Source organism: Balaenoptera acutorostrata, chromosome 10, assembly GCF_949987535.1.
Source record: "Balaenoptera acutorostrata chromosome 10, mBalAcu1.1, whole genome shotgun sequence".
Taxonomy (NCBI): domain Eukaryota; kingdom Metazoa; phylum Chordata; class Mammalia; order Artiodactyla; family Balaenopteridae; genus Balaenoptera; species Balaenoptera acutorostrata.
Window position 1 is genome coordinate 52,911,251 of NC_080073.1, and position 25,395 is coordinate 52,936,645.

Here is a 25,395-nt window from a genome sequence, read left to right on the forward strand (position 1 = left end):
ATTTTGTTTATCTTCTCAAAGAACCAGCTTTTAGTTTTATTGATCTTTACTATTGTTTTATTGTTTCTATTTCATTTATTTCTGCTCTGATCTTTATGATTTCTTTCCTTCTGCCAACTTTGGGTTTTGTTTGTTCTTCTTCCTCTAGTTCCTTTAGGTGTAAGATTAGATTGTTTACTTGAGATTTTTCTTGTATTTTGAGGTAGGCTTGTATAGCTATAAACTTCCCTCTTAGAACTGCTTTTGCTGCATCCCATAGGTTTTGGATCGTCGTGTTTTCATTGTCATTTGTCTTTAGGTATTTTTTAATTTCCTCTTTGATTTCTTCAGTGATCTCTTGGTTATTTAGTAACGTATTGTTTATCCTCCATGTGTTTGTGTTTTTTACATTTTTTTCCCTGTAAATCATTTCTAATCTCATAGTGTTGTGGTCAGAAAAGATGCTTGATATGATTTCAATTCTCTTAAATTTACTGAGGCTTGATTTGTGACCCAAGATGTGATCTATCCTGGAGAATGTTCCGTGCGCACTTGAGAAGAACGTGTAATCTGCTGTTTTTGGATGGAATGTCTTATAAATATCAATGAAATCTATCTGGTCTATTGTTTCATTTAAAGCTTTTGTTTCCTTATTTATTTTCATTTTGGATGATCTGTCCATTGGTGTAAGTGAGGTGTTAAAGTCCCCCACTATTATTGTGTTACTGTCGATTTCCTGTTTTATAGCTGTTAGCAGTTGCCTTATGTATTTAGGTGCTCCTATGTTGGGTGCGTATTTATTTATAATTGTTATATCTTCTTCTTGGATTGATCCCTGGATCATTATGTAGTGTCCTTCCTTGTCTCTTGTAACATTCTTTATTTTAAAGTCTATTTTATCTGATACGAGTATAGCTACTCCAGCTCTCTTTTGATTTCCATTTGCATGGAATATCTTTTTCCATCCCCTCACTTTCAGTCTGTATGTGTCCCTAGGTCTGAAGTGCGTCTCTTTTAGACAGCATATAGATGGGTGTTGTTTTTGTATCCATCCAGCAAGCCTGTGTCTTTTGGTTGGAGCATTTAATCCATTCACGTTTAAGGTAATTATCGATATATATGTTCCTATGACCATTTTTTAAATTATTTTGGGTTTGTTTTTGTAGATCCTTTTCTTCTTTTGTGTTTCCCACTTAGAGAAGTTCCTTTAGCATTTGTTGTAGAGCTGGTTTGGTGGTGCTGAATTCTCTTAGCTTTTGCTTGTCTGTAAAGCTTTTGTTTTCTCCAGAGAATCTGAATGAGATCCTTGCCGGGTAGAGTAATCTTGGTTGTAGGTTCTTCCCTTTCATCACTTTAAGTGTATCATGCCACTCCCTTCTGGCTTGTAGAATTTCTGCTGAGAAATCAGCTGTTAACCTTATGGGAGTTCCCTTGTATGTTATTTTTCATTTTTTCCTTGCTTCTTTCAATAATTTTTCTTTGTCTTTAATTTTTGCCAATTTGATTACTATGTGTCTCGGCGTGTTTCTCCTTGGGTTTATCCTGTATGGGACTCGCTACACTTCCTGCACTTGGGTGGCTATTTCCTTTCCCATGTTAGGGAAGTTTTCAACTATAATCTCTTCAAATATTTTCTCAGGTCCTTTCTCTCTCTCTCTTCTCCTTCTGGGACCCCTATAATGCGAATGTTGTTGGGTTTAATGTTGTCCCAGAGGTCTCTTAGGCTGTCTTCATTTCTTTTCATTCTTTTTCTTTATTCTGTTCTGCAGCAGTGAATTCCACCATTGTGTCTTCCAGGTCACTTATCCGTTCTTCTGCCTCAGTTATTCTGCTATTGATTCCTTCTAGTGTAGTTTTCATTTCAGTTATTGTATTGGTCATCTCTGTTCTTTAATTCTTCTAGGTCTTTGTTAAACATTTCTTGCATCTTCTCGATCTTTGCCTCCATTCTTTTTCGAGGTCCTGGATCATCTTCACTATCATTATTCTGAATTCTTTTTCTGGAAGGTTGCCTATCTCCACTTCATTTAGTTGTTTTTCTGGGGTTTTATCTTGTTCCTTCATCTGGTACATAGCCCTCTGCCTTTTCATCTTGTCTATCTTTCTGTGAATGTGGTTTTTGTTCCACAGGCTGCAGGATTGTAGTTCTTCTTGCTTCTGCTGTCTGCCCTCTGGTGGATGAGGCTATCTAAGAGGCTTGATGGGAGGGACTGGTGGTGGGTAGAGCTGACTGTTGCTCTGGTGGGCAGAGCTCAGTAAAACTTTAATCCACTTGACTGTTGATGGGTGGGGCTGGGTTCCCTCCCTGTTGGTTGTTTGGCCCAAGGCAACCCAACACTGGAGCCTACCTGGGCTCTTTGGTGGGGCTAATGACAGACTCTGGTTGGGCTCAGGCCAAGGAGTACTTCCCAGAACTTCTGCTGCCAGTGTCCTTGTCCCCACGGTGAGCCACAGCCACCCCCTGCCTCTGCAGGGGACCCTCCAACACTAGCAGGTAGGTCTGGTTCAGTCTCCCCTGGGGTCACTGCTCCTTTCCCTGGGTCATGATGCGCTCACTATGTGTGTGCCCTCCAAGAGTGGAGTCTCTGTTTCCCCCAGTCCTGTTGAAGTCCTGCAATCAATTCTCACTAGGCTTCAAAGTCTGATTCTCTATGAATTCCTCCTCCCATTGCCGGACCCCCAGCTTGGGAAGCCTGACGTGGGGCTCAGAACCTTCACTCCAGTGGGTGGACTTCTGTGGTATAAGTGTTCGCAAGTCTGTGAGTCACCCACCCAGCAGTTATGGGATTTGGTTTTACTGTGATTGCGCCCCTCCTACCGTCTCACTGTGGCTTCTCCTTTGTCTTTGGATGTGGGGTGTCTTTTTTGGTGAGTTCCAGTGTCTTCCTGTCGATGATTGTCCAGCAGCTAGTTGTGATTCTGGTGTTCTCACAAGAGGGAGTGAGAGCACGTCCTTCTACTCCACCATTTTGGTTCCTCTCCCACATTAACTTTTTTTAAGTGAAGGTTTTGACAATTTTGCAAGCGAGTTCTAAAAACTTATTAGTATTGGTAATATCTCCCTAGTTTTTATGGGAGTTATAGAATAAACATGGCTCAAGATTGCACCTAGGTAAAGAGGAGGAGACCTGAATAAAGGGTTTAGAGAAAGGAAGTTAATATTAGAAAGCCATCTGGAACTGTCTTTTAGATTGTGGAAACCTTCCTCCCCGCCCCCCCCAAATTTATTTATTTTTTATCCTTTCAGTGCTGTTTGTGAATTAGAGAGGGTAGAGGGACAAAGCTCAATTGTGACTTGCCCACAGTAATTTGCACAGATTGAACCAGGCCTGCATTGAACCCCACCCTTTGGAGCCCCTCAATGTTTTATTCTTCCTCTTGATAATTAATGTGGGTCCAGTGTTCCTATACTGTCTTTGAATTGGATTTCTCAAAACCTCTTTGTTTCTTACACAAGACTAAGTGTGAACTCTAGTAAAATATGTATTTAGACAGCAGAAAAACTACCTGCTGAAATAAAAAGCCATTTCTAAACTACGTATTAAATTATTTACTTTGATTTTCAGTGATTAGAGACTTTCAAGAATATGTAGAGCCAGGAGAAGATTTCCCAGCTTCTCCTCAGAGAAGAAATACCGCATCACAGGAAGACAAAGACGACAGTGTGGTTTTACCTCTGGGTGCGGATACACTTACACAGAACTTGGGCATTCCAGTACTAGTAGTTTGCACAAAGGTTAGTTTGCTTCCTACAGATTCTACTACTGATACTAACCAAGGATGAACAACTGTTTTATTTTCTAGGCTTCTTTTGGAGTTGACACATTAGTTTTCCTAGGTAACTTTTCTTAATAAGTAGATATGATAGTTTAAAATATTGAATGATATTCACATGTTTGTTTTGTGAACTTAATCATAGTTTTCTTTGAAAGAAAATGTTACTTCAGATATTCTAAAATTTGTGATCAAATTTCATTTTCCTAATTCCAGTTAGACTTCAAATTGTATAGTCAGTTTAGTAGAGATAGTTACAGGTAAGATGATAGCTATCAACTTTATAAAATAAAATATTTTTCCACAGTAAGTTTTATATACTAATATCTTGATATTAAAAAATGTACTTAAAATAAGATAGACTTAATTTAAAAGATGTATCAATACTCATGTAAAGTTGATAATGCAGTTATCAAAGGCCTTTTATTTATTTAAGAGATTCTGGTAGGATTACTATTATAAAAATTCTGTTAATTTAGTTCTGTCACTGTATACACTTTATAATGCAATCAAATTTCCTTTAAAAAATAATTTATAGTTCATCTTCTCCCCATTTGGTCCTAAGTAGTATGTCTTTACTGTGTAAGCCATGGAATAGTTAAGATAATTACAGAACATATAAACGCTTTTGAGATCTAAAATTATTATGTTTTTTGTAATGTAAAATTTGCACATCTAAATGAAGGAGGGTGTGGAATTTATTCACCTTTGGAATAAAAATGATAAAAAAATTTAAATATAGCTTAAGTTTTACTTTAAACACTATAAAAATTATCAATAACAAAGGAATGTGGGGGTAGCATTTAAAATAATTAAGTCAAAGTCTATTGTCTGCTTTTCAAATGGTGATTCAGGTGTAGTTAATTGTTACTTATATCTTTTGCATAAAACTGTGCTTAAACTCTTACAATAGAATCCTTTTGTCTGTGGTTTGTTTGGGTTTTATTTTGTTTGGCAAAGAGCTGTTTATTGGCAGATATTTTCCTGTTTTACACCACAACTTGCCTTATAAAAAGCTCTTTATTTTCCAAAGAAAAAATGTCATGCTTTAAAGGGACCCAAATCAGTATCAAATGAGTCATAGATTCATAAAATTTTCCAGCCAAAAGAGATCATCTACAGTATTTCACAGAATCTAAGACACCATCAGTTGTGCTTCAATTTAAGAGCTTTTAAAGTGTGTGGAGGGATGGGGGAATGTGTATCTCAGGATAGATGAAGAATGGTGGTTCAACTCAGTTTAAAGACGCTTGAAATTGAGACTCAGCTAGGTTTCTTGCCAGATCCTCATATTTCAGTTAAAAATGTTTTTACTAAACTATCGTGCTTCACCAAAAATGTCATAAGTCAACAGTATAATAATTGTAAGTATCTTTAATAATATGAAATAATTACTCTCAGTGTTTTATAACATGGACAGTATGCTATATCATGTTTATATAAGGAGACTGTTCTATGTTGTATATGTGCATAACAAAAAATTACATATCAAAAAAAATGACATCAAATTTGACCCCAAACTAATACTAGGTATGATGGACATTGTTTATTTTTAGATTTCATAACCTTCAATTCACAAAAGTTTTGATGAAGTTATTTGGATATCATGATGTTTGAACATACCTTAATTTTTTTCCTAACATTTTTTTTTTGGCAAGCAGAATTCAGAATTGTTTCATTGATTGTACAGGTGACATTTCAGAAATAGCCTGTAATTCCCCTTTTTTGCTGTTGGTGAAATTGAAGTGAGAGTGAATAAAAGCACCAGAAAAGAAATAAAGGTCAATTAAGAGCTATCAAATAAGCAGAGGAACAAAGGGGAAATAGTGAGAAGTGCAGACTCCCTGGATATACAGAGTGTTTTATAGAACTAGAATAGAGTTTAGATCTTAAAAACTTTGTTCTAGGACATAAGTCGTTGAGTTAGCAAGTATGACCGCCCATTATAAGGTTGTCCTGTTATTCTTCATTCCTTTATGTACTAAAATTTTCTCTTTGGTGTTCTCATCACATTCAATATATCATAGAAATCAATGCTTTTTAAAGAAATAAAAGTATTCATTAGTCTTAAGACTCCAACTAAAAGTCTCTAGACATATAGGAGTAATTAATATTCTAGGTTCTACTGATCAGTCACTGTATCAGAGTGGTAGTTTTGTGATATTCCCTCACCCAACATTGAACTGTTTAAATCATTATATTATTATTTAAAGTTAATATTGTTTTTTAAATTATTTTAACTCATTAGTGTGATGCCATTAGTGTGTTGGAGAAAGAACATGACTACAGAGATGAGCATTTCGATTTTATTCAGTCTCATATCCGGAAGTTTTGTTTACAGTGTATCCTTTTAATACATTGATTGGTGCAGTGTTCCTTAGCTGTTTGCTTGTTTGTTTGCTTAAGTAAAGGAATAAATTGATGACTTCAGAAATTCCATAAACTTTTTTTCTCCTGCCTCTGGTTGGAAATTTCAATTCCCAAATCATTTATATCTAGGTATTTTGAGATATAAAAGCACGTATTGAAATATGTAACTTTGATTTGCTGTTTTTAAAGTACTGTGATTAGGAAAAATAATGGTCAGACTTATGTAGAAAATTCTAATGAGTTGGCATTGAAAACATTCTCGCTGAATACTGGTATTCATTTCTTGGGGGTGGGTGGTAGGGAAAGATCAATATTTGGGTTTGTGTGTTCTTGTTTTTAATTTGTTTAGTATGTTATCTCCACTATAGTCTAATGCAATGGTTTTTTTTTTTTTTTTTTTTTTTTTTTTTTTTTTAAGTTTAATTTTTATTTATTTATTTATTTATGGCTGTGTTGGGTCTTCGTTTCTGTACGAGGGCTTTCTCTAGTTGTGGCAAGTGGGGGCCACTCTTCATCGCGGTGCGCAGGCCTCTCATTATCGCGGCCTCTCTTGTTGCGGAGCACAGGCTCCAGATGCCCAGGCTCAGTAATTGTGGCTCACGGGCCTAGTTGCTCCGTGGCATGTGGGATCTTCCCAGACCAGGGCTCGAACCCGTGTCCCCTGCATTGGCAGGCAGATTCTCAACCACTGCGCCACCAGGGAAGCCCATAATGCAATGGTTTTTAAATCTGGCTTTGCCCATCTAAGACTTACTGAATTGGAACATTCCAAGGGGAGGCTGGAGAATCTATGCTGAATTTTAAAAAAAAAAGCTTTCTGGGTAATTCTGATGATCACAAGGTTGGAAAACCTGGCATAAGGAATCTTGTGTAGTCTAGGTTGCAAGGATTATATGAGCCAGTGAATAACATTTACAACTAAACAAAGGATAAAATGAGTGAGTGCTTTTAAGAGAATTTCCTGTTGAAAACTTCAAACAGCTTGAGAGCACCGAAGAGAGGTGTTCTCACTTGCCCCCTTGGATCAGATGTTTTGCAGTTGCATTCCCCAATCAAAGCTTTTGGGTCTGAAAAGTGAAGAAATGATAGATAGTAGCAGTAGACAGGAATAAGTAATGTACACATGTTTATAGTATCTGTAGTTTTTCAACATCATTAATGGACGTTTAATTTAAGGACCACTTGGCAAGAGCCTCGTTGAATAATGAATAAGATCACTTGACACTGGGAGTTTCCCTTTTCCTTTTTCCCTTCAGTACTTTGTCCTCCATGGCACTTTCTCTTGTCATGTCACATAATGGTTAGTTGGATTGAATTAAAGGGCATTTGTCTGCAAAAGAAAACAAAAAGTAGAAGTAATTGAAGTAGGTGTTGATAGCCTTTTGTTATCTTTGCAGATTAGAAAATTTGAGAACAAACAGTCTCTTTAAACATTTATTTAAAGCTACACTTGGAAATGTACATATAGAGATGTAATCAGGAAGGAGACTGTCCACTACAATAATTACAGACCTTTAGTAGAGCTGGTTGATTTTAAAAGAATACAAAACAAGAAATCACTTCAAGATAGTGAGAGGGGGGCTGCCCTGGTAGTGCAGTGGTTAAGAATCCGCCTGCCAATGCAGGGGACACGGGTTTGAGCCCTGGTCCGGGAAGATCCCACATGCCGTGGAGCAACTAAGCCCATGTGCCACAACTACTAAGCCTGCGCTCTAGAGCCCATGAGCCACAACTACTGAAGCCCATGCGCCTAGAGCCCGTGTTCTGCAACAAGAGAGGCCACCGCAATGAGAAGCCTGTGCACTGCAACGAAGAGTAGCCCCCCAGCTCACCGCAACTAGAGAAAGCCCGTATGCAACAACGAAGACCCAACACAGCCAAAAATAAATAAATTAATTCAAAAAAAAAAAAAAGATAGAGGTGTGTGTGTGTGTGTCAGTGAGGACAACAATTCAAAATCATCTTTATTTTAAAAATTAAAAAATTTTAATTGCATTGCAAATTTTCCAGCTGTGTAAATCTTCCAAATTATAAATTGGCTCTCGTGAGAAAGATCATTCATGAAAAGTTCACACAATTAAGCATTTACTTAAGATTATGGATGTTTGTTTCTACCAAACTAAGTATTATGACAAGTAGTATTTAGCAATACCATTTTAAGGTTCATAAGCCTTGGTTTGTGTCCTAGAAAATACGAGTATCCTAGTTCAGAAGTTAGACCATTCTCAGCATTTCCTCTTGGCCTGAGTCACCATCTCTCTTGAGACCCAATGGCTAGTGCTAGCGTTTTGGTCATGAAATCTACTTTTGCCTTGGATCATTCTTAAAAGCTTCCTGATGGTTCTTGATGGTTCATCTCTGTTCAGTGGATCTCCTGAGCTTTCTCCACAAAGTCCTAATTACTGGACTAGTAAAAACTGTAAGAGACACTAGTGCAAGCCATTTTTGTTAAAAAGGCAAAACAGTTTTTGATAAATAATATCCCTCCTTCATGGAGTTTAGGAAGGTTAAAAACAAAAATAAATTGCCTCTTCATATGCTTTCAATGTAGAGGTAGTAGTGGTGTCAGTTATTAAATTTACCTTTACTTTCTTGGCTAATGAGATTTTTGCCCTCCTAGGTTAAATCAATTATGTAGAGATAGTTTTATTTGCATTTTAGCCTGTATATAAGTATTTTATAGTTTTGAAAGTCTTGATTACCATGTAATTATGCCTTTGGAAATTATTTTTGAAACTAATATGCATAAATGCTAAGCTGAGAACCCAAAATTTTATGGTACCTGTTGATGGAGTTTGTCCAAAAGTTTCTTTAACTGTGTTCATTCAGATGGTGCAGCACTTATTTACACTTCAGTAAAAGAAAACAAAAATATAGATTTAGTATATAAATACATTGTTCAGAAACTCTATGGATTTCCCTACAAGATTCCTGCTATTGTTGTGGAAAAAGATGCAGTATTTATGTAAGTATACTCTTAAATGTATTGTTTTATCATGTGTTGTTGCTCCAGTTCGATGGTGCACCATCATCATCATCTCATTCTCATTTGAAGTGAGACCAGTAGACTTTTCCATGATGAGTAGGTGAGAATCTGTTCCTAGATTGTTTTGTTTATAACCTGCCTTGATTTATTTATCTTTGCCTTTTAGTTTTACTGCTGGTCTGAACCCTTTTGAAAGGCTTGCTATTATAACTAAACTATCTATTGGGTGCATATATCAGTGTATCTACTCTCTAATTGGTTATGATACATAAAGGACCCAATGTATAATCTAGACATGCTTTGAAAAGTTATCTGAATAAATTGGGAGGTAAAAATAATTACCACCTTCTCCCCCAAAAACCTGTAATGACAGTTTTAAAATCAGGAAGGTTGATAATAATTTTAAGTAGAAATTAGTAAACTTGAGCATTATAATAAAACTGATTAATTTTCCATAATTGGTCAAATTTAACTTCATAAAAATATTCCCCTTAATATGATCATGGATTGAATGAAAGAATGACTATATAAATGCTTGAGAATTTGTCATGTGCATTTCTTTCTAGTCCAGCAGGGTGGGATAATGATAAGAAGATAGGAATATTACATGAAAATTTTCAAATGTTAAAAGCAGAAGATAATTTTGAAGACATCATAACTAAACCACCTGTCCGAAAGGTAACAGTTTTAGTATATAGTCTCAATATTTAGGCTTTTAAACTGAGGGGGAAGTCCATAATTTTAAGATTGTAGGTAGAAAAGTAAGAGAGTCCTTTGCTATCAAGTTGTGAACTTTACAACCTAGAGCTCAACCAAAAGCCAAGAACACCTTGTTAGAGTAATTGTATTGGCTTCTGTCTGTCTAGGCAGATCTTGCATCTTCATGGTCATTAGTTATTCATACTAGCCCACAGCTGTCCAGGGGCTGCCACGTTCCTAGATTTAATTTTAGTCTTTACTGTTACATGTCATTCTTATAACTATTAAATCTCGTTTCAGAAGGTATTCTTCTTTTATATATCTTGATTTGCTAAGCAATATATGGTGTTTTATGGTTAGATAGTATAGATACTTATGAAAAGTTGTATAAAAATGAGTGTTTGCATGTAGTACTTCTCACTGACTTTTAATTTGAACATGTTTCCGGAAAAAGTAATTTTGATTTAACATATAATGTTCTTAATTAAAAACCCAAATATTTACATTGAGCAGTTAGAAATAAGAAAAGTAACGTCAAATGAAAAATCGGTTTGTGTGTTACTTGGTTTGGATGTCTGTTAAAAGAAATGCACACATCAAAAAAAACCCCCAATTTTTCCCATTCTCTCTCTTACCAGCAAAATTGTGCTTTAAGTTGTCTTTTATTCATTTCGCAAATATTTATTGAGCCACTGTTCAGGCACTAGGTGCTGAATAGGAGGGTGATGCAGTAGTGAATCAGTATATATGCCACCTCTCAAGTGGTGATCATTGCTATGGAAATGAATCCGAGTGTGGGAAGGGTGAGTGAGAGGACCGAGGTGGGGAGGGCTGCAGTTTTAGGAATGATGAGGGCATGTCTCTGATGAGAGGGGAGAATGTTGAAGGCACAGGGAACAGGAAGTGCACATGCCCTGAGGCAGGAGTGTGTGAAGGGGCCAGAGAGGCTGGAAAAGAGCCCCAGAGGGCCAGAGTGGTAGGAGAGAAAGGCCTCATCATTAGGCCGCAGTCAGGACTTTGGATTTCATGCTGAGTGGGATGGCAAGTGACGGGGGGGGGGGGGGGGGGGGGCGTGCAGGGGCGAGTTTAAGCAGAGGAGTGATATAATCTGATCTGGCTACTGGGTGGAAAATAGACTATGGCGTACCTTGTACAGAAATAGGAGGAGCAGGAGACATTTGCAACTCCTTTTTTTCTAATTACTCAGCAGGTAGAAGAGACATTATGTTTTTATTTCAGGGAAACCAGGGACAAGTTGATTTTCACTCAGCTGGGATATTAATTGGCCCTTTTAAAACACCTGACTGTTGCTTAGCAGATTTTATAAGCATGACTGATATGCCTATGGCTCTCAGGTTGTGCTGTCCAATACAGTAGCTACTAGTCACATACAGCTTTTAAATATAAATTAAGTACAACTAAATAAAATTTAAAATTCAGTTTCTCAGTTACAGTAGCCACATTTCAGCTGCTCAGTAGCCACAGGCTAACGTATTGCACAGCACAAGTATAGGACATTTATATTATTGCAGATAGGTATCAGACAACTCTGCTGTAGGGCCTTGGGGAGGGCAGCTCACCCATGTAAATATGGTTTAGGTAATGTTCATATTCTTGGTGTTTTTAAAAAAAATTAATCTAGAGAGTAAGTTATGAGTGACATTAACATAATATATGAGACTTGCTCATTTATGCGTTACTCATTTCAGTTTGTGCATGAGAAGGAAATTGTGGCAGAAGATGACCAAGTGTTTCTTATGAAGCTACAGGTATGAAATTACATCAGAAACAGACTTAGTATGATTAATGGTTAAACTATTCTTGTACATATTTTCTTTAAAAATACAGTAATACATGCCTGAATATCTAACCTAGAATTTTTGTGTGTTTTTCAGTCCCTTTTAGCAAAGCAACCACCAACTGCAGCTGGAAGGCCTGTGGTCAGTATTACAGATTTTGACAAAATTATTAAAATGCAGTGCATATTGTTTTAGTTCTTTTTTTCTTAATTATATACCTGTCTTAAATGGGTATGCTTTGATATAAACTTGCATTAAGGATTCTCCTGGAATTTGTGCGATTTTAAAAGATAAAACTTCACTCCCGTTTAGAATATTGAAATCATAAATATCTATTTTGCAACATTTGTCCCACATGAGTTAACTGTGCCAAACCATTTATATGTGCTATTTTGTAAATCCTCACAACAGCCAGATGAGGCAGGTCCCCCATTTTGCTGGTGGGGAAATGGAGGCTTTGGAGGACATCATGGCTTGCCTGAGATACAGCTGGTGGGATGGGATGCAAGTCCATATTGGAGTCCAGATCTGACTCCCAAGCTTATACTCGTAACCACACCTCATATTCAATATGTTCTTCTTTTTCCATTGAAGGGAAAGTTAGTATTCTAAAATGCAGTGGGTCTCTGGTATTCTAATAATGAGGACACAATTGCTAAACACTTCTGCCCAGGGCTTGCAGCGTAAAGGGACCAGTAGAAGATATGGGGGACAGTTGCAAAGTAGTTTCTTTTTGTGATAACTTCTGTGAAGTTGAAAGTTTCAGGGTTCTGTAATTATGCCTTTCCTATTTTTACTTAGGATGCCTCGCCAAGAGTCCCAGGAGGCTCCCCTCGAACACCAAACAGATCTGTGTCATCCAATGTTGCCAGTGTGTCACCCATCCCTGCTGGGTCAAAAAAAATTGATCCAAACATGAAAGGTACATTTCTCTCTTTCTTAGAGAAAGCAACACAATACATTTAACAATAGAAATCTACCTAGAGTCATTCCACCTTTTGCTTTAGCTATTTTCATTTTTATTCAATAGCTTCTAATCTTTGTGTCTGTCAATACAATCTCATAGTTAATCAGACTGTGAACCATTTTATGGTGTAGTCTTAACATATCATCTCTGTGCTGTGAGCTTTATGAAAGCTTTGTGTTATATTTAATCATTCTGCTATGGTAGGTCATTGAAGAAATTCATGTTTTTCCTATAATGGGTTATCTGCAGTTAACATAAAGGAAAAAACTATATGCATTATAGTTATTTCTATAGGAATAATTGCCATAAGTGGGATTAGTAGGTGAGAGTTTGTACCTTTTTATGCCTTTTGGTGATGTTTCTCAAATGGATTCTTCAATTCACATGTCATCAACATTGAGTGTTGCAGTTTGCCCACAACCTAATCAGCATTCTCTAAGTACTAACAAATAAGAGCTCTTCCCCCTAGTATTTCCTTTCTGTTTGTATTTTTCTTCTGTGAATTGTTTATTGCTATCCTTTGCCCATTAATATCTTAGAACTTCTGCTGGTTTTCATATAGCATTGGGTAACTTTTTGTAATACTTGAAGCAAATATTTCTCAACAGTTATATTTTTGAAGAACGCCTTTCAAAAGAGAGATAGATTTGCATCTAACAATCTGTTTTAAATGCCTTTGGCCTTTTAAAAATAATACTCTAATTTTTTAATAATTATCTTACGCTCTTAACATCATATTTTGTTTTATATATGAGTAGATTAGAGAAGTTACCCAGCCTCAAAAGATTAAACTTGAATTTGGAACATTTTCTGTATATAATTCTACAATAATAATTTATAGAAAAGTTGAATGCTTTGAGTACAAGTTTTTTATCTTATCTTTTTTTTTTATAGCTGGAGCTACAAGTGAAGGTGTCCTGGCAAATTTCTTCAATAGTTTGCTGAGTAAAAAGACTGGTTCCCCAGGAGGCTCTGGTGTTGGTGGTGGTAGCCCTGGAGGTGGGGCTGGAGGTGGAAGCAGTGGTTTACCACCATCTGCCAAAAAGTCAGGTATAGTTACCTGGAGCTTTTTTTTTTTCTTAAACAGCTTTATTGAGATATAATTTACATACCATGAACTTTGCTCATTTAAAGTGTACAATTCAAAGTTTTAGTATATTTACAGACTTACATAAACCATTACCATAATCTAATTTTAGAACATTTTCTTCTCCCTAAAAAGAAACATCCAACCTATTAGCAGTTATCCTTCCCTAACGTCCAGCTTATTAGCAGTTATCCTTCCCTCCCCTGCAGTCCTCCTAGGCAACAAACAATGTTTTCTGTCTCTTTGTATTTGCCTATCTGGAGATTTCATATAAATGGAGTCATGTACTATATGCCTTCTTTAAAATAATGTTTCCAAGGTTCATCCATGTTGTAGCGTATGTATCAATATTTTGTTTTTTTTTAACTGCTGAAAAAATTCCATTGTATGGATATGCATACATATTTTATTTATCCATTTATCAGTTGATGGACATATGTTTTCATTTCTCTTGGGTATATATCTAGGAGTGGAATTGCTGGGTCATGTGATAACTCTATGTTTAAATTTTTAAAGAACCGCCAAAGTGTTTTGCAAAATGCTATACCATTCTACATTCCCACCAGCAGTTTATGAGGGCCCCAGTTTTTCTCCATCCCTTCCAACAGTTGTTATTGTTCATCTTTGTGTTTTAGTTGTTTTGTTTTTTTTGGTTTTGCTTAACCAAGTCCAAAATGTCTCTCTATTTGTGTGTGTGTGTGTGTTTTAATTGAAATATAATTGATTTACAATATTATATTAGTTTCAGGTGTACAACATAGTGATTTGATATTTTTATATATTACAAAATGATCACCACTTGTCCATCTTTTTGGTTAGAGCCATCATTTTGGCTGTGAAGTTGTATCTCATTGTGGTTTTGATTTGCATTTCCCTGATAGCTAATTATGTTGAGAATCTTTTCATGTGTTTAATAACCATTTGTATATCTTCTTTGGTGAAATGTCTATTCAAATCCTTTGCCCATTTTAAAATTGGGTTATTTCTCTTATTGTTGAGTTCTAAGTGTTTTTTATATATTCTCTTTACTAGACCCTTATCAGATATAGAATTTGCAAATGTTTTCTCCCCTTGTGTTGGTTATCCCTTCACTTTCTTGAGTGTCCTATGAAGCACAAAAGTTCTGAATTTTGATGAAGTCTTTTCCTTTTGTTGTTTTTATAATTGCTCTTCAAGCAGACTTTTTAACCCATTCTCCTTTTTTAATCACACCTTCTTGCTACCTTTTTCACAAGTACCTGCAGCTACCATTTTTGACCATTTTACAGGTTTCTGGGTATAAATTGAATTATTTTCTGGCTTCTCACACTCTCAGTGTAGAAGATTACCTTTCTCAGTACTGCTGATTTAATTACCACTCACTCATCTTTCCAGATTCTGAAATTTTGTTGCTATTTTTCTCTTTTACTGTTCTTATTGTTCTATGTCTTTAAAAAAGTATACCTTTATGAGATTAAATGGTAGGTGCTAGTTTTACTTCTATTTGATAACAGACCCCACAATTTAAAATGAGGGAATTCAGGGGCTTCCCTGGAGGTCCAGTGGTTAAGACTCTGTGCTTCCACTGCAGAGGGTGCAGGTTCGCTCCCTGGTCAGGGAACTAAGATCCTGCATGTTGCGTGATGAGGCCAAAAAAGAAAAAAAAAAAGGGAATTTTTAAAAAAATTAAGGATGTTTATATAACTGTGTTTTAGATAAAGTTAATGAAACCGTTGGCAGTTGTTAAATAAGGACACATTGGTGTTAAGGATATTTTGACTTATGTCTAAATCTTGGTTTCTTTTCCTTTATATAGGCCAGAAGCCTGTCCTGTCAGATGTTCACGCGGAACTAGACAGAATTGCACGAAAACCAGTTACAGCTTCTCCTGCAGCACCCACATCTCCTACGGAAGGAGAAGCTTCTTGAAGATACCAAATAAAGCCATTTATTCAGTTTTCTGGGATAATGTAAACTTGCCTCTGCCTTCTCCTTCAAAAGTGGTATTAGGGAGCTGGAGTGCTTTTTCAGATGGACTAAATTCATGTCTTTTTTGTGTATGTGGTTGCCCATTTTATAAAAGGGAAGTATACAGAAGAAAAATTATTCTACACTATGTAAGATTGCTATTTGCATTGCCACTTTGCATAAGGAAGTAATTTTGGATTTTGAAAAACTCAAATTTATAGATCTGAAATACAGCCATGCGATCATATTCTAAAGGCTACTTAAAACATATAGGAGGGTTTGAGAAGGGCAGAAAATAATATGCTTTGGGCATTCGACTTACTTGGAAGGAAGTCCAAGCTTATTTTAGTTAAGACTATTAAAAAATCATTAAAAAAAATTATGTGTTAGTTTTGCTGGAAAAGAAGATGATCAGTTGTCAGATTTTCCACACCAACGTAAATATACCACCACACATGGAATATGCTGAGAAAACGATCAGATAGCATTTGATACACTAGTCATTGTCTCAATCCATGATCCTGTAAGTTGTCATCAAAATATGATTTAGAAATATTGGTCAAGATTTGTTTCTTTAACTGAGAAGAAAAGAAAGCACACTGCCTAAATGTGTAAAAGAAAAATGCAGAGGTTGTTAAAATGTAAGGAGGTAACAGTCTTTGGATTTGTCTATATTATATATATCTACATATATATATATATCTATATATATCTATATATCTATATATATATTGATATATATATATATGGCTCTGCCTTAATATACCCCTTTTTTGTTTGTGACTTTCAACTGTAATCAGTTAATAAAGTATTTATTCTCTGCATTCAGGTTCGAAATAACTTGTTGCATTCTCTTATATTTAAATTTGTATTTATCATATAATGAATAAGATTTGTTAGTATTTTTAAAATGTTTGATTTAATAGGATTATTAAGCTTTCTGATCTTCTTTCTAAGAGACGAGTACATGAGATTCACTGCCTTGTCAAAGGAATTTACCTTGATCAGTACATCTTCCCCATCAACATGTCTTGAACTACAGAATCTTACATCAGCATTCCTAGTAGAAAAAATAGAGCCTTTTATCATTATTTAATGGACAGAAGCTGTTTTAAAAGTTTGGCAAGTGCACTGAAACATAGCTACTCCCTTACAGGTGAGATCACCTGGTAATAGTTCCACCTTTTCAATACTCAGATTTCAGCGCTTGTTTTGGAACCTTCGTGAGAACAGTTTGATTTTCCTACTGAAGTTCAACTAAAGAACGCATGTACATTTGACCTGTTGTGTAATTTCAGATAATTGGGGGACAATGGTTACTACCCTTTATGTTGGTCTTTGTTGTAACTTTAAAATATATATTCCAAAGATTTTTTTTTTCAACAAAATATTTGAGGACAGTACCTCTACTATCAAACATAATTCTTTCATTAGAACTTTAAAATCTGTTTGGTTTTATAATAGTATTTGGCTCCTAATGGTTGAATGTAAATACTAAAAATATATGAGAGGGTTATAATTTGTTTCAGTGTGGGAAAAACTTAGGATGTTTGTGGGCATGGAAAAATTAATTTGCAAAAACATTTTGTTTAATAAAATATGAGATGAAAAATGCCATTAATAAAATCTTCAGTCCAGAAGGGGTTTTGCAATCCTGGTGTTGTAAAGACCAGTTTTTCTAAACTAGTAGTACTTGATGAAGTAAGTGAAACTAATGAAGACAGTTGCAGACTGTGCATTATGGTATACTTTGGTATGTCTGCTGTGTTTGCATGTCTAGACCAACTCATGTTTTTTTTCTGTGTGACATTGGAGATGTACTGGAAAATCCTCAGAATTACATTGTTACCTGAAGTAATTGTAATTGTTCACTTTATATGGGATTCAATTTTAACTAATCAAAAATCTTGTGTTTACTGCGTTTAAACCTATTTTTGTCCCTATTTTTGCAAGGAAGTTTGTTTTTAAACTACTTAATCTTTTTTGTTTGTTTTTAAGCACTTTTTATTGAAGTGTACAGTACAGAAAAGTGTACAAGTTACAGGTGTATGGTTTGAAATATCACAAAGTGACCACATATAACCAGCACCAGGATCAAGAAAGACAGCCTTATTTGCACCCCAGGTGCTTCCCTTGTGCCCCTTGTCAGTCCTCCCACCTACCAAGTAACTACTGCCCTTTCTTCCAAAGCTGTAGATAAGTTTTACTTACTTTTAAGCTTTATAGAAATGGACTCTTACATTTATATTCTTTTGTGTCAGGCTTCTTAGTATTCTGTGGTTCCTCCATTTTGTTGCCTGTAGCAGTTGTTACCCATTCTCATTGCACCATAGTATTTCATTGTGCAAATACACTGTGATTTTTACAGTATGCTATTGATGGGTGTGTATTAGTTTCCTAATGCTGCTGTAACAATTTACCAAATTTTAGTGGCTTAGTACAGATGTATTATCATACCATTCTCGAGGTCAGAAGTCCAAAATCAGCTGTACTAGGTTAAATTAAAGTGTCAGCAGGGCTGGTTTCTTTTGGAGGCTCCAGGGAGCATCTGTTTCCTTCCTTTCCAGCTTCTAGAGGCTGCCTGAATTCCTTGGTTCCTGGCCCCCTCTCCATCTTCAAAGCCAACAGCATAGCATCTTCTACTCTCTGCTTCCATCACATTGCTTCTCACTCTGACCCTGCTACTTCCCACGTATCAGGATCCATGGGATTAAACTTTGGCCCATGTGAGTAATCCAGTATAAGCTCCCTCAGCACGTCACTCTTCTTGCTTGCATGGTTTCTGTAAAGAAATTGGATGTTATTCTTACCTTTGCTCCTCCATAGGTGTTTTTTCCCTTTGGCTTCTTTTAAGATTTTTTAAGTCTTTGATTTTATGCAGTTTGAATATGATATGCCTAGGTGTAGTTTTTTTGGGGGGGTGGTTATCCTTAGTGTTCTCTGAACTTCCTGGATCTGTGGTTTAGTATCTGACATTAACTTGGGGGAAATTCTCGGTCATTATTGCTTCACATACTTGTTCTGTCATTGTCTCTCTTGGCATTTTCATGTATATGTTACATCTTTTGTCGTTGTCTCATAGTTGTTGGGTATTCTGTTCCCTCTTTTTCTTCCCCAGTCTTTTTTCTCTTTGCTTCTTAGTTTTGGAAGTTTCTTTTGACAGGTCCTCCAGCTCAGAGATGCTTTCCTTAGCCATGTCTAATCAGCTAATGAGCCCATGGAAAGCATTCATCATTTGTTAGTTTTTTTTTTTAATCTCTACCTTTAAAAAAGAATTATTTCTTAGAATTTCCATCTCTCTGCTTACATTAGCCATCTGTTTTGGTGTGTTGTCTACTTTTTCTGTTAAAGCCCTTAACATATTAATCAGAGTTGTTTTAAATTCATGGTCTGATAATTCCAACATCTCTGCTGTGTCTGGATCTGATGCTTGCTCTGTCTCTTCAAACTGTGTTTTTTTGCCTTTTACTTATGCCTTGTAATTTTCTGTTGATAGCTGGACATGATGTACTAGGTAAAAGGAACTCCAGTGAATAGACCTTTTAGCACTGTGGTGGTGAGGTGTGGGGCAGGGGAGGCATTCTGTAGTCCTATGATTAGGTCTCAGTGAACCTGTGTCCCTGGGCTGTGAACTTCATAAGTGCTTCTCCATCCCCCCTGCCCCTTTACACCATAGGTGGGACAGGATGGCTAGAGGGAGCTGGAGTTGGGCATTTCCCTTCTACCATGTTGTTTAGGCTCTGGTAAACCCCAATTAGGGAGGCTCTGATAAAATGGCTTCTCTTGAGGGCAGGCCTTGTTAAGAACAGAATACTCTGACTTATTTCAAAACAGTTACTTTCTTCCTTCTCCTACCGGAAGCACCAGGGGATTTTTCTCTGATTTTCCCTTTGAGACCCTGGTAGGGCTCCAGGAGGTAAAACTCACAAAATAGTGGGGATCCCCTTCTAACTGGGGGTTTTTAACTCACAGACTTGTCCACTTTGAGCCTCCAGTAATTTGTCAGTTACAGCTCCAGCTTTCTTACCCCAGCACTGTCTCCCTTAGAGGTTTCTGCTTGGAAGTTTCTGCTTCAGTAAGTTGTGGTTCTCTGTGTCCACCTGCCTGCCTCTCCAATATGGAGGACTGCAGTTGGCCCTGTGACCTCACTTCTCTGACAGATCTAAGAAGAATTGTAGATTTTTCAGTTTGTTCAGCTTTTTACTTGTTAGGATGGACTTCCAAACTCCTTACTTGGTGGACCAGAATCCCTAAGTCTAATTTCCCCCTCTCAAAATCCTAGCCACACCTGCAGAGTCCCTTTGCCAAGTAAGGTAGCATTCACAGGTTCCAGGGATTAGGATGTGGACATCCTTGAGGGGCCAATAGTCAACCTACCACAAGATGTTTGGATGGTTTCAGTTTTCCAATTGCTGTTATGAATTGTGTTGTTATGAACAGTCTTGAATGTGTCTTGTGGAAAACACGTTCTCTGTTGGGTGTATATGTAGACATGCATTGCTGGATTCATAGGCTATGTGTATATTCAGCATTAGCAGGTGTTAAATGTTTAGCCAAACAGTTTTTCCAAAGTTATAAGAGGTCCCATTCCTGGGAGAAATACTTGCAAATTATATATCTGATAAGAGTATAGTGTTCAGAATATACAAAAACTCTTAAAACTCAATAGGAAGACAGCCCAATGTTGAAATGGACAAAGTATTTGAATAGATATTTCTTCAGAGAAGATATACGAATGACAAGCACATGAAAAGTTGCTTGATATCATTAGTAATTGGCGAAATGCAAGTCAAAGCCACAATGAGATACCACTTCACAGCTGAAATAAGAAATAAGTGTTGGTGAAGATGTGAAGAAATTAGAACTCCTGTACATTGCTGGTGGGAATGTAAAATGGTGCAACCACTTTGGAAAACAGTAAGGTTAAACATATAGTTACCACATGACCTAGCATTTCCACTCCTGGATATATACCCAACAGAAATGAGAACGTATGTCTTCACAGAAACTTGTATACAAATGTTCATAGCAGCATTATGTATAATAGCTAAAAGGTGGAAACAAAACATCCATCAGCAGACAAATGGGTAAACAGAATGTGACGTATCCATACAATGGAATATTTTTCAGCTATAAAAGAATGGGAGTTCCCTGATGGTCTAGTGGTTAGGACTCTGCTTCACTGCCGAGGGAACTAGGATCCTGCAAGCCACACGGCGTGGCCAAAAAGGAATGAAGTATTGATACATGCTACAACATGGATGTACTTTGAAAGCATGTTAAGTGAAAGAAGCCAGTCAAAAAAGTCAGAATGTATGATTCCATTTATATGGAATGTCCAGAATAGGCAAACGCTTTGAGACATAAAGTAAATTAGTGGTTGCAAGAGGAGAGGGCAATGAGGAGTGACTGCTAATAGGTATAGGGTTTCTTTTGAGGGTGATGAAAATGTTCTGGAATTATACAGTGCACAGTCTTGTGAATATACTAAAAACTTGATGTCACTTCAAAAGGGTGAATTATGGTATGTGAATTACATATCAAATTTTTTTAAAGGAATTCGCATTACTACCAGCAATATATGAGTTCCAGTTGCTCTGCATCTTTGCATACACTTGCTATTGTCTATCATTCTGGCAGGTTTTTAATTTATACAATAGGATCTCATTGTGGTTTTAATTGTATTTCCTTAATAATTAATGAAATTAAGCATGTTTCATGTTTATTGGCCATTTGGATATCCTCTTTTGTAAAGTACCTGTTTAAGAATCTTAAGAGTCTTCTTTTTTCTTTCCCCCTCAGAAAAATAGGGAGATATTTGACTTTTTCTTACTAACTCATTCTTTACGTATCAGAATACTAGTCCTTGTCAGATACGTACTGCAAATATCTTCTCTCATTCTGTGGTTTGGCCTTTTCACTCTCTTATTGCTATCTTTTGATGAATAGAAATTGATTTTAATGTTCCATTTGCCAGCTTTTCTTTATGGTTATTGATTTTTTTTTACCTGTTTTGAAGAAGTCTTTGCTTGCCCTCAAGGTCATGAAGATAGTCTAAGTTTTTTTTTTTTCTAGAAGCTTTATTGTTTTACTTTTCTACAATTCATCAATTCACCTGGGATTGATTTCTGTGCATGGTATGAAGTAGGGGATAAAGGTTGTTTTATTTTTATTGTGGTGTTCAATTAATTCATTACCGCTCTGGTGGGGGGTATCATCCTTCTGAACTGCAGTGTCACCTGGGTCATAATTTGTCCATTTATGCATGCATCTGTTTCTGGACTTTTTGTTCTTTTCCATTTGCCAGTTTCTCTATCCTGTACCAGTACTACAGTCTCAATTTCTGTAGTTAAAAAAAGAAAGCCTTTATCTGGCAGCCTAAGCCCTCCCCTATTGTTTTTCCTTAAGATTGTTTTTGCTATTCTTGACCCTTTGCATTTCCATATAAACTTTAGAATCAGGTGGTCAGTTGCCACACCAAAGAAGTGGCATTTTGCTTGAGATTGAATTTATGGATCAATTTGGGGATAATTATCATATTTACAGTATCTTCCAAGCTATGCACAGGAATATCCTTCCATTTATATAGGCCTTCAGTCTCTCCTCGCAGTGTTTGTAGTTTTCAGTGTATCATCTTGCACCTTCTTTTGGTAGATTTTTTTCCAGCTAATTTTTTTAGGCTATTTTATTTTTTATTTATTTTTTTGGCCACGCCGTGCAGCTTTCGGGATCTTGGTTCCCTGACCAGGGATTAAACCCGGGCCCTCGGCAGTGAAAGCTCAGGGTTCTAACCACTGGTCCGCCAGGGAACTCCCTTTTTGATGCTGTTTTAAATGGCATCCTTTTAAAATGTTATTTTCTTTGTTGCTGGTATGTAGAAATACACTTTTTTATATTGATCTCATCCAGCAGCCTTACTCAGATTCATTTGTTAATGTTCATCCATAGTTTATTTTACATGTGTCCTGTCTACAGTCCTCTGCTCTCCCAGCTGAGCTATTGAAAGGTGCACCACCTGTAATTTATTTTATATTTTTCTACGTATAATTATGTCATCAGCAAATAAAGAGTTTTAATCTTTTCTAATATTATCTTGTTTTGTGATGCCTATGCTCCAGTATAGGATTCTATAGGACCAATGAGAGGAAGCATCTTTATCTTGTTCCCCATCTCAGAATGAAAGCTTTAAATATTTCACTATTGAGTATATTTGCTGCATGCTTTTTGTAGATACTCTATCAGAAAGAAAGTTCTCTTCTTTCCTAGTTACTTTATATCATAAGTTTTATCATGAATGGGTGAATTTTATAAAATTTTTTTTATTTATTGAGATAATTTTTCTGTTAATGGTATCAGTTACATTACCTTTTAGAAATATTAAGCCAACTTTGTATCCCTGAAATAAATTTAACTTGATCTTGATGTATTAGTTTTATTATATTGCTGGATTTGGTTTGCTAATATTTTATTAGGATTTTACATCATGCCCCTGAGAAAAATTGGCCTGTAATTTTCATGGTTTTGTCAGTGTTTGATATCAAGATTATGTTGACATCATAAATCAAGTTGGAAAGTATTCCCTCTTTGTAGTCTTTGTAAAGAGTTTGTGGGACATCCCTGCTGGTCCAGTGGCTAAGACTCTGCTTTCCTAATGCACGGGTTCGATCCCTGGTCACGGAACTAGATCCCACATGCCACAGCTAACCCCCGGCTCAGCCAAATAAATAAGTATTAAAACAAACAGTTTGTGTAAGATTGGTGTAATACTTGTTAGTTTTGCTTCTTTAAAACTATCAGATATCAATTTATAAGGCCTGTTGTGGAACTTAACAATAGCCCAAATGGTAATATCTATTACAGTTTTCGTATGTGGGCTTTCGTTTTAGAGAAAGTACTTGCTTTTTAAACTGGTAAAATGCCAGAATACGGGAATTTCATGTAGCACCTTATTAATGTCTTTATCAAGTAGTGGTTCCCCATGCTGAAATAGGATTGTAGACAATGATGTCAGGGAATTCTCACTATATGTGTAAGAGTTACCCTGTGATCATGATCACTTCAGAGAATTATAGGAAAAATTGTAGCCCATACATACAATAAAAAATACATGAAGTAATTAATGTGAAGAGGTATATGAAATTCAAGGATTTTTAAAAGGTACTTCTCAATCAGATAATTAGAGAGTATATGGATACAGTTATACTTTGAGAAATAATCATAAAATAATGATGCTTCCAATTTCTCAAAATATGACTATCTATAGAGAGAGGGAGGGAGAGTAACATATACACACACACACACGTTTGGGGCAGAGTAGTACCTTGATCTCATTGTATCACCAAAATCTTTTTAGAATTAGTTGGTGACAATTCTTTTCTGTCTTATGTTGGGTTAAGAATTTTTTCTAAAGTTCAAATATGGGTGATTCTTAAAACTTTTGGTCTAAGACTCCTTCCCCCACCCCCTGCACAAGGCTTGGGAGGGTCTTAGTTCCCCAACCAGGGATTGAACCTGAGGCCTCAGCAGTGAAAGTGCTGAGTCCTAACCACTGGACCACCAGGGAATTCCCAAGACTCCTTTATATTTGTACTTATTAAGAACCCCAAAGAATTATTGTTAATGTGGTCACTTCTCTGTATTTGCCATATAATAAATAAAAGCTGAAAATTTTTAAATATTCATTTATAAATAACAATAGTAATTCCATTACATGTTAAAGTAACTTTTTATAGAAAACAGCTTTACAAAACTAAAAGTATGTAGAAGGTTACTGTTTTACATTTTTACAAATTCTAATGTCTGGCTTAATGGAAGACTATTGGGTTCTCTCATCTGCTCTGTATTCCGTCTGATCTGATGTGCTATTTGAATTCCAGGAAGAAAATCCAGCCTCACAAATACATAGGTGGAAAAAGTAGGAGTATTTTAATAGCTTTTCCAGATAATTGTGAATTTTCTTTTCTGATACTAAAGCTTGACAAGTGTTAGTTTTTTAAAGGTTAATTGTAGCGTGGAATCCATTGGTCTTTCTTGCCCTTTGAGTGGATTTTTACCCCTATGTGATTTTGTAACATTATTCATTGGATTTAGAAAATATCAGTTCACTGAACTACAAGGTTCTTCCAAATACTGACATGTCCCATTATAAAATGTCTCCCCAAATCACATATTTTTAGTTATTATCAGGTCTCATTAGAAAAGATTAAGTGGTGGGAAACTGTCAGGCTGAGTGATGGATACAAATTTTCCAAGATTCTGATTTTTTGAAAGTTCACATTTTATCAGTGTAACAGATACTGTCAGTTTTACTCCTTGTACTGACAGGCTCACTTCGTTCATTTCTGAGAAAATGTCTGCCAAATACATCTGAGAAACCAGTTGGGCTGTAAGTAGTTCTTTCAAGTAAGCCTGGTGGAAGAAGTGGCCAGTTCAGCTTACCACTCAATAGCACGAAAACACTTCTGTAAGCAGCAGACGTGGTCCGTGTGTCCTTCCATTTCCTCACACAGAATTTTAGAAGAACTGGTACTAAATGGTTGCAACTTAGTGAAATTAATTTTTACTTCATCAAGGGAATTCTTAAGTGAACTTGGCTTTATATTTTCCCACAGAGTGGTAGAGTGGTGAAGAATATGATGACTACACAAGTTCAGTTTGGTGCCACTGCCTTTCCTTGTGCTAGAGTGCTAGCAGTTTTACTCCGTCTGTGGTGCAAACAAATGTTCACACAGTGAAAAAGGCAGATGACTTCTTAGTAGTAGTATGAGAATAGTTTTGACTTTATGGA

At 36.2% G+C, this 25,395-nt stretch overlaps 1 protein-coding gene and 1 non-coding gene across 2 annotated transcripts in view; one reads left to right on the forward strand and one right to left on the reverse strand.

The window, feature by feature from the left end:
* Positions 1 to 24,226, forward strand: part of DYNC1LI1 (dynein cytoplasmic 1 light intermediate chain 1) — a 55,848-nt gene extending 31,622 nt beyond the window's left edge. Inside the window, exons 5-13 of the mRNA XM_057554834.1 lie at positions 3,546 to 3,715; positions 6,002 to 6,095; positions 8,953 to 9,088; positions 9,676 to 9,787; positions 11,518 to 11,577; positions 11,704 to 11,748; positions 12,409 to 12,529; positions 13,469 to 13,624; positions 15,457 to 24,226. Coding sequence (XP_057410817.1) covers positions 3,546 to 3,715; positions 6,002 to 6,095; positions 8,953 to 9,088; positions 9,676 to 9,787; positions 11,518 to 11,577; positions 11,704 to 11,748; positions 12,409 to 12,529; positions 13,469 to 13,624; positions 15,457 to 15,569 — 1,007 coding nt within the window. The 3' untranslated portion in view covers positions 15,570 to 24,226. The remainder of the gene's footprint in view (positions 1 to 3,545; positions 3,716 to 6,001; positions 6,096 to 8,952; positions 9,089 to 9,675; positions 9,788 to 11,517; positions 11,578 to 11,703; positions 11,749 to 12,408; positions 12,530 to 13,468; positions 13,625 to 15,456) is intronic.
* TRNAE-UUC (transfer RNA glutamic acid (anticodon UUC)) lies at positions 24,099 to 24,171 on the reverse strand. Its single transcript has one exon. It is a non-coding gene; the product is annotated as a tRNA-Glu (tRNA).
* Positions 24,227 to 25,395: the final 1,169 nt, after the last annotated feature.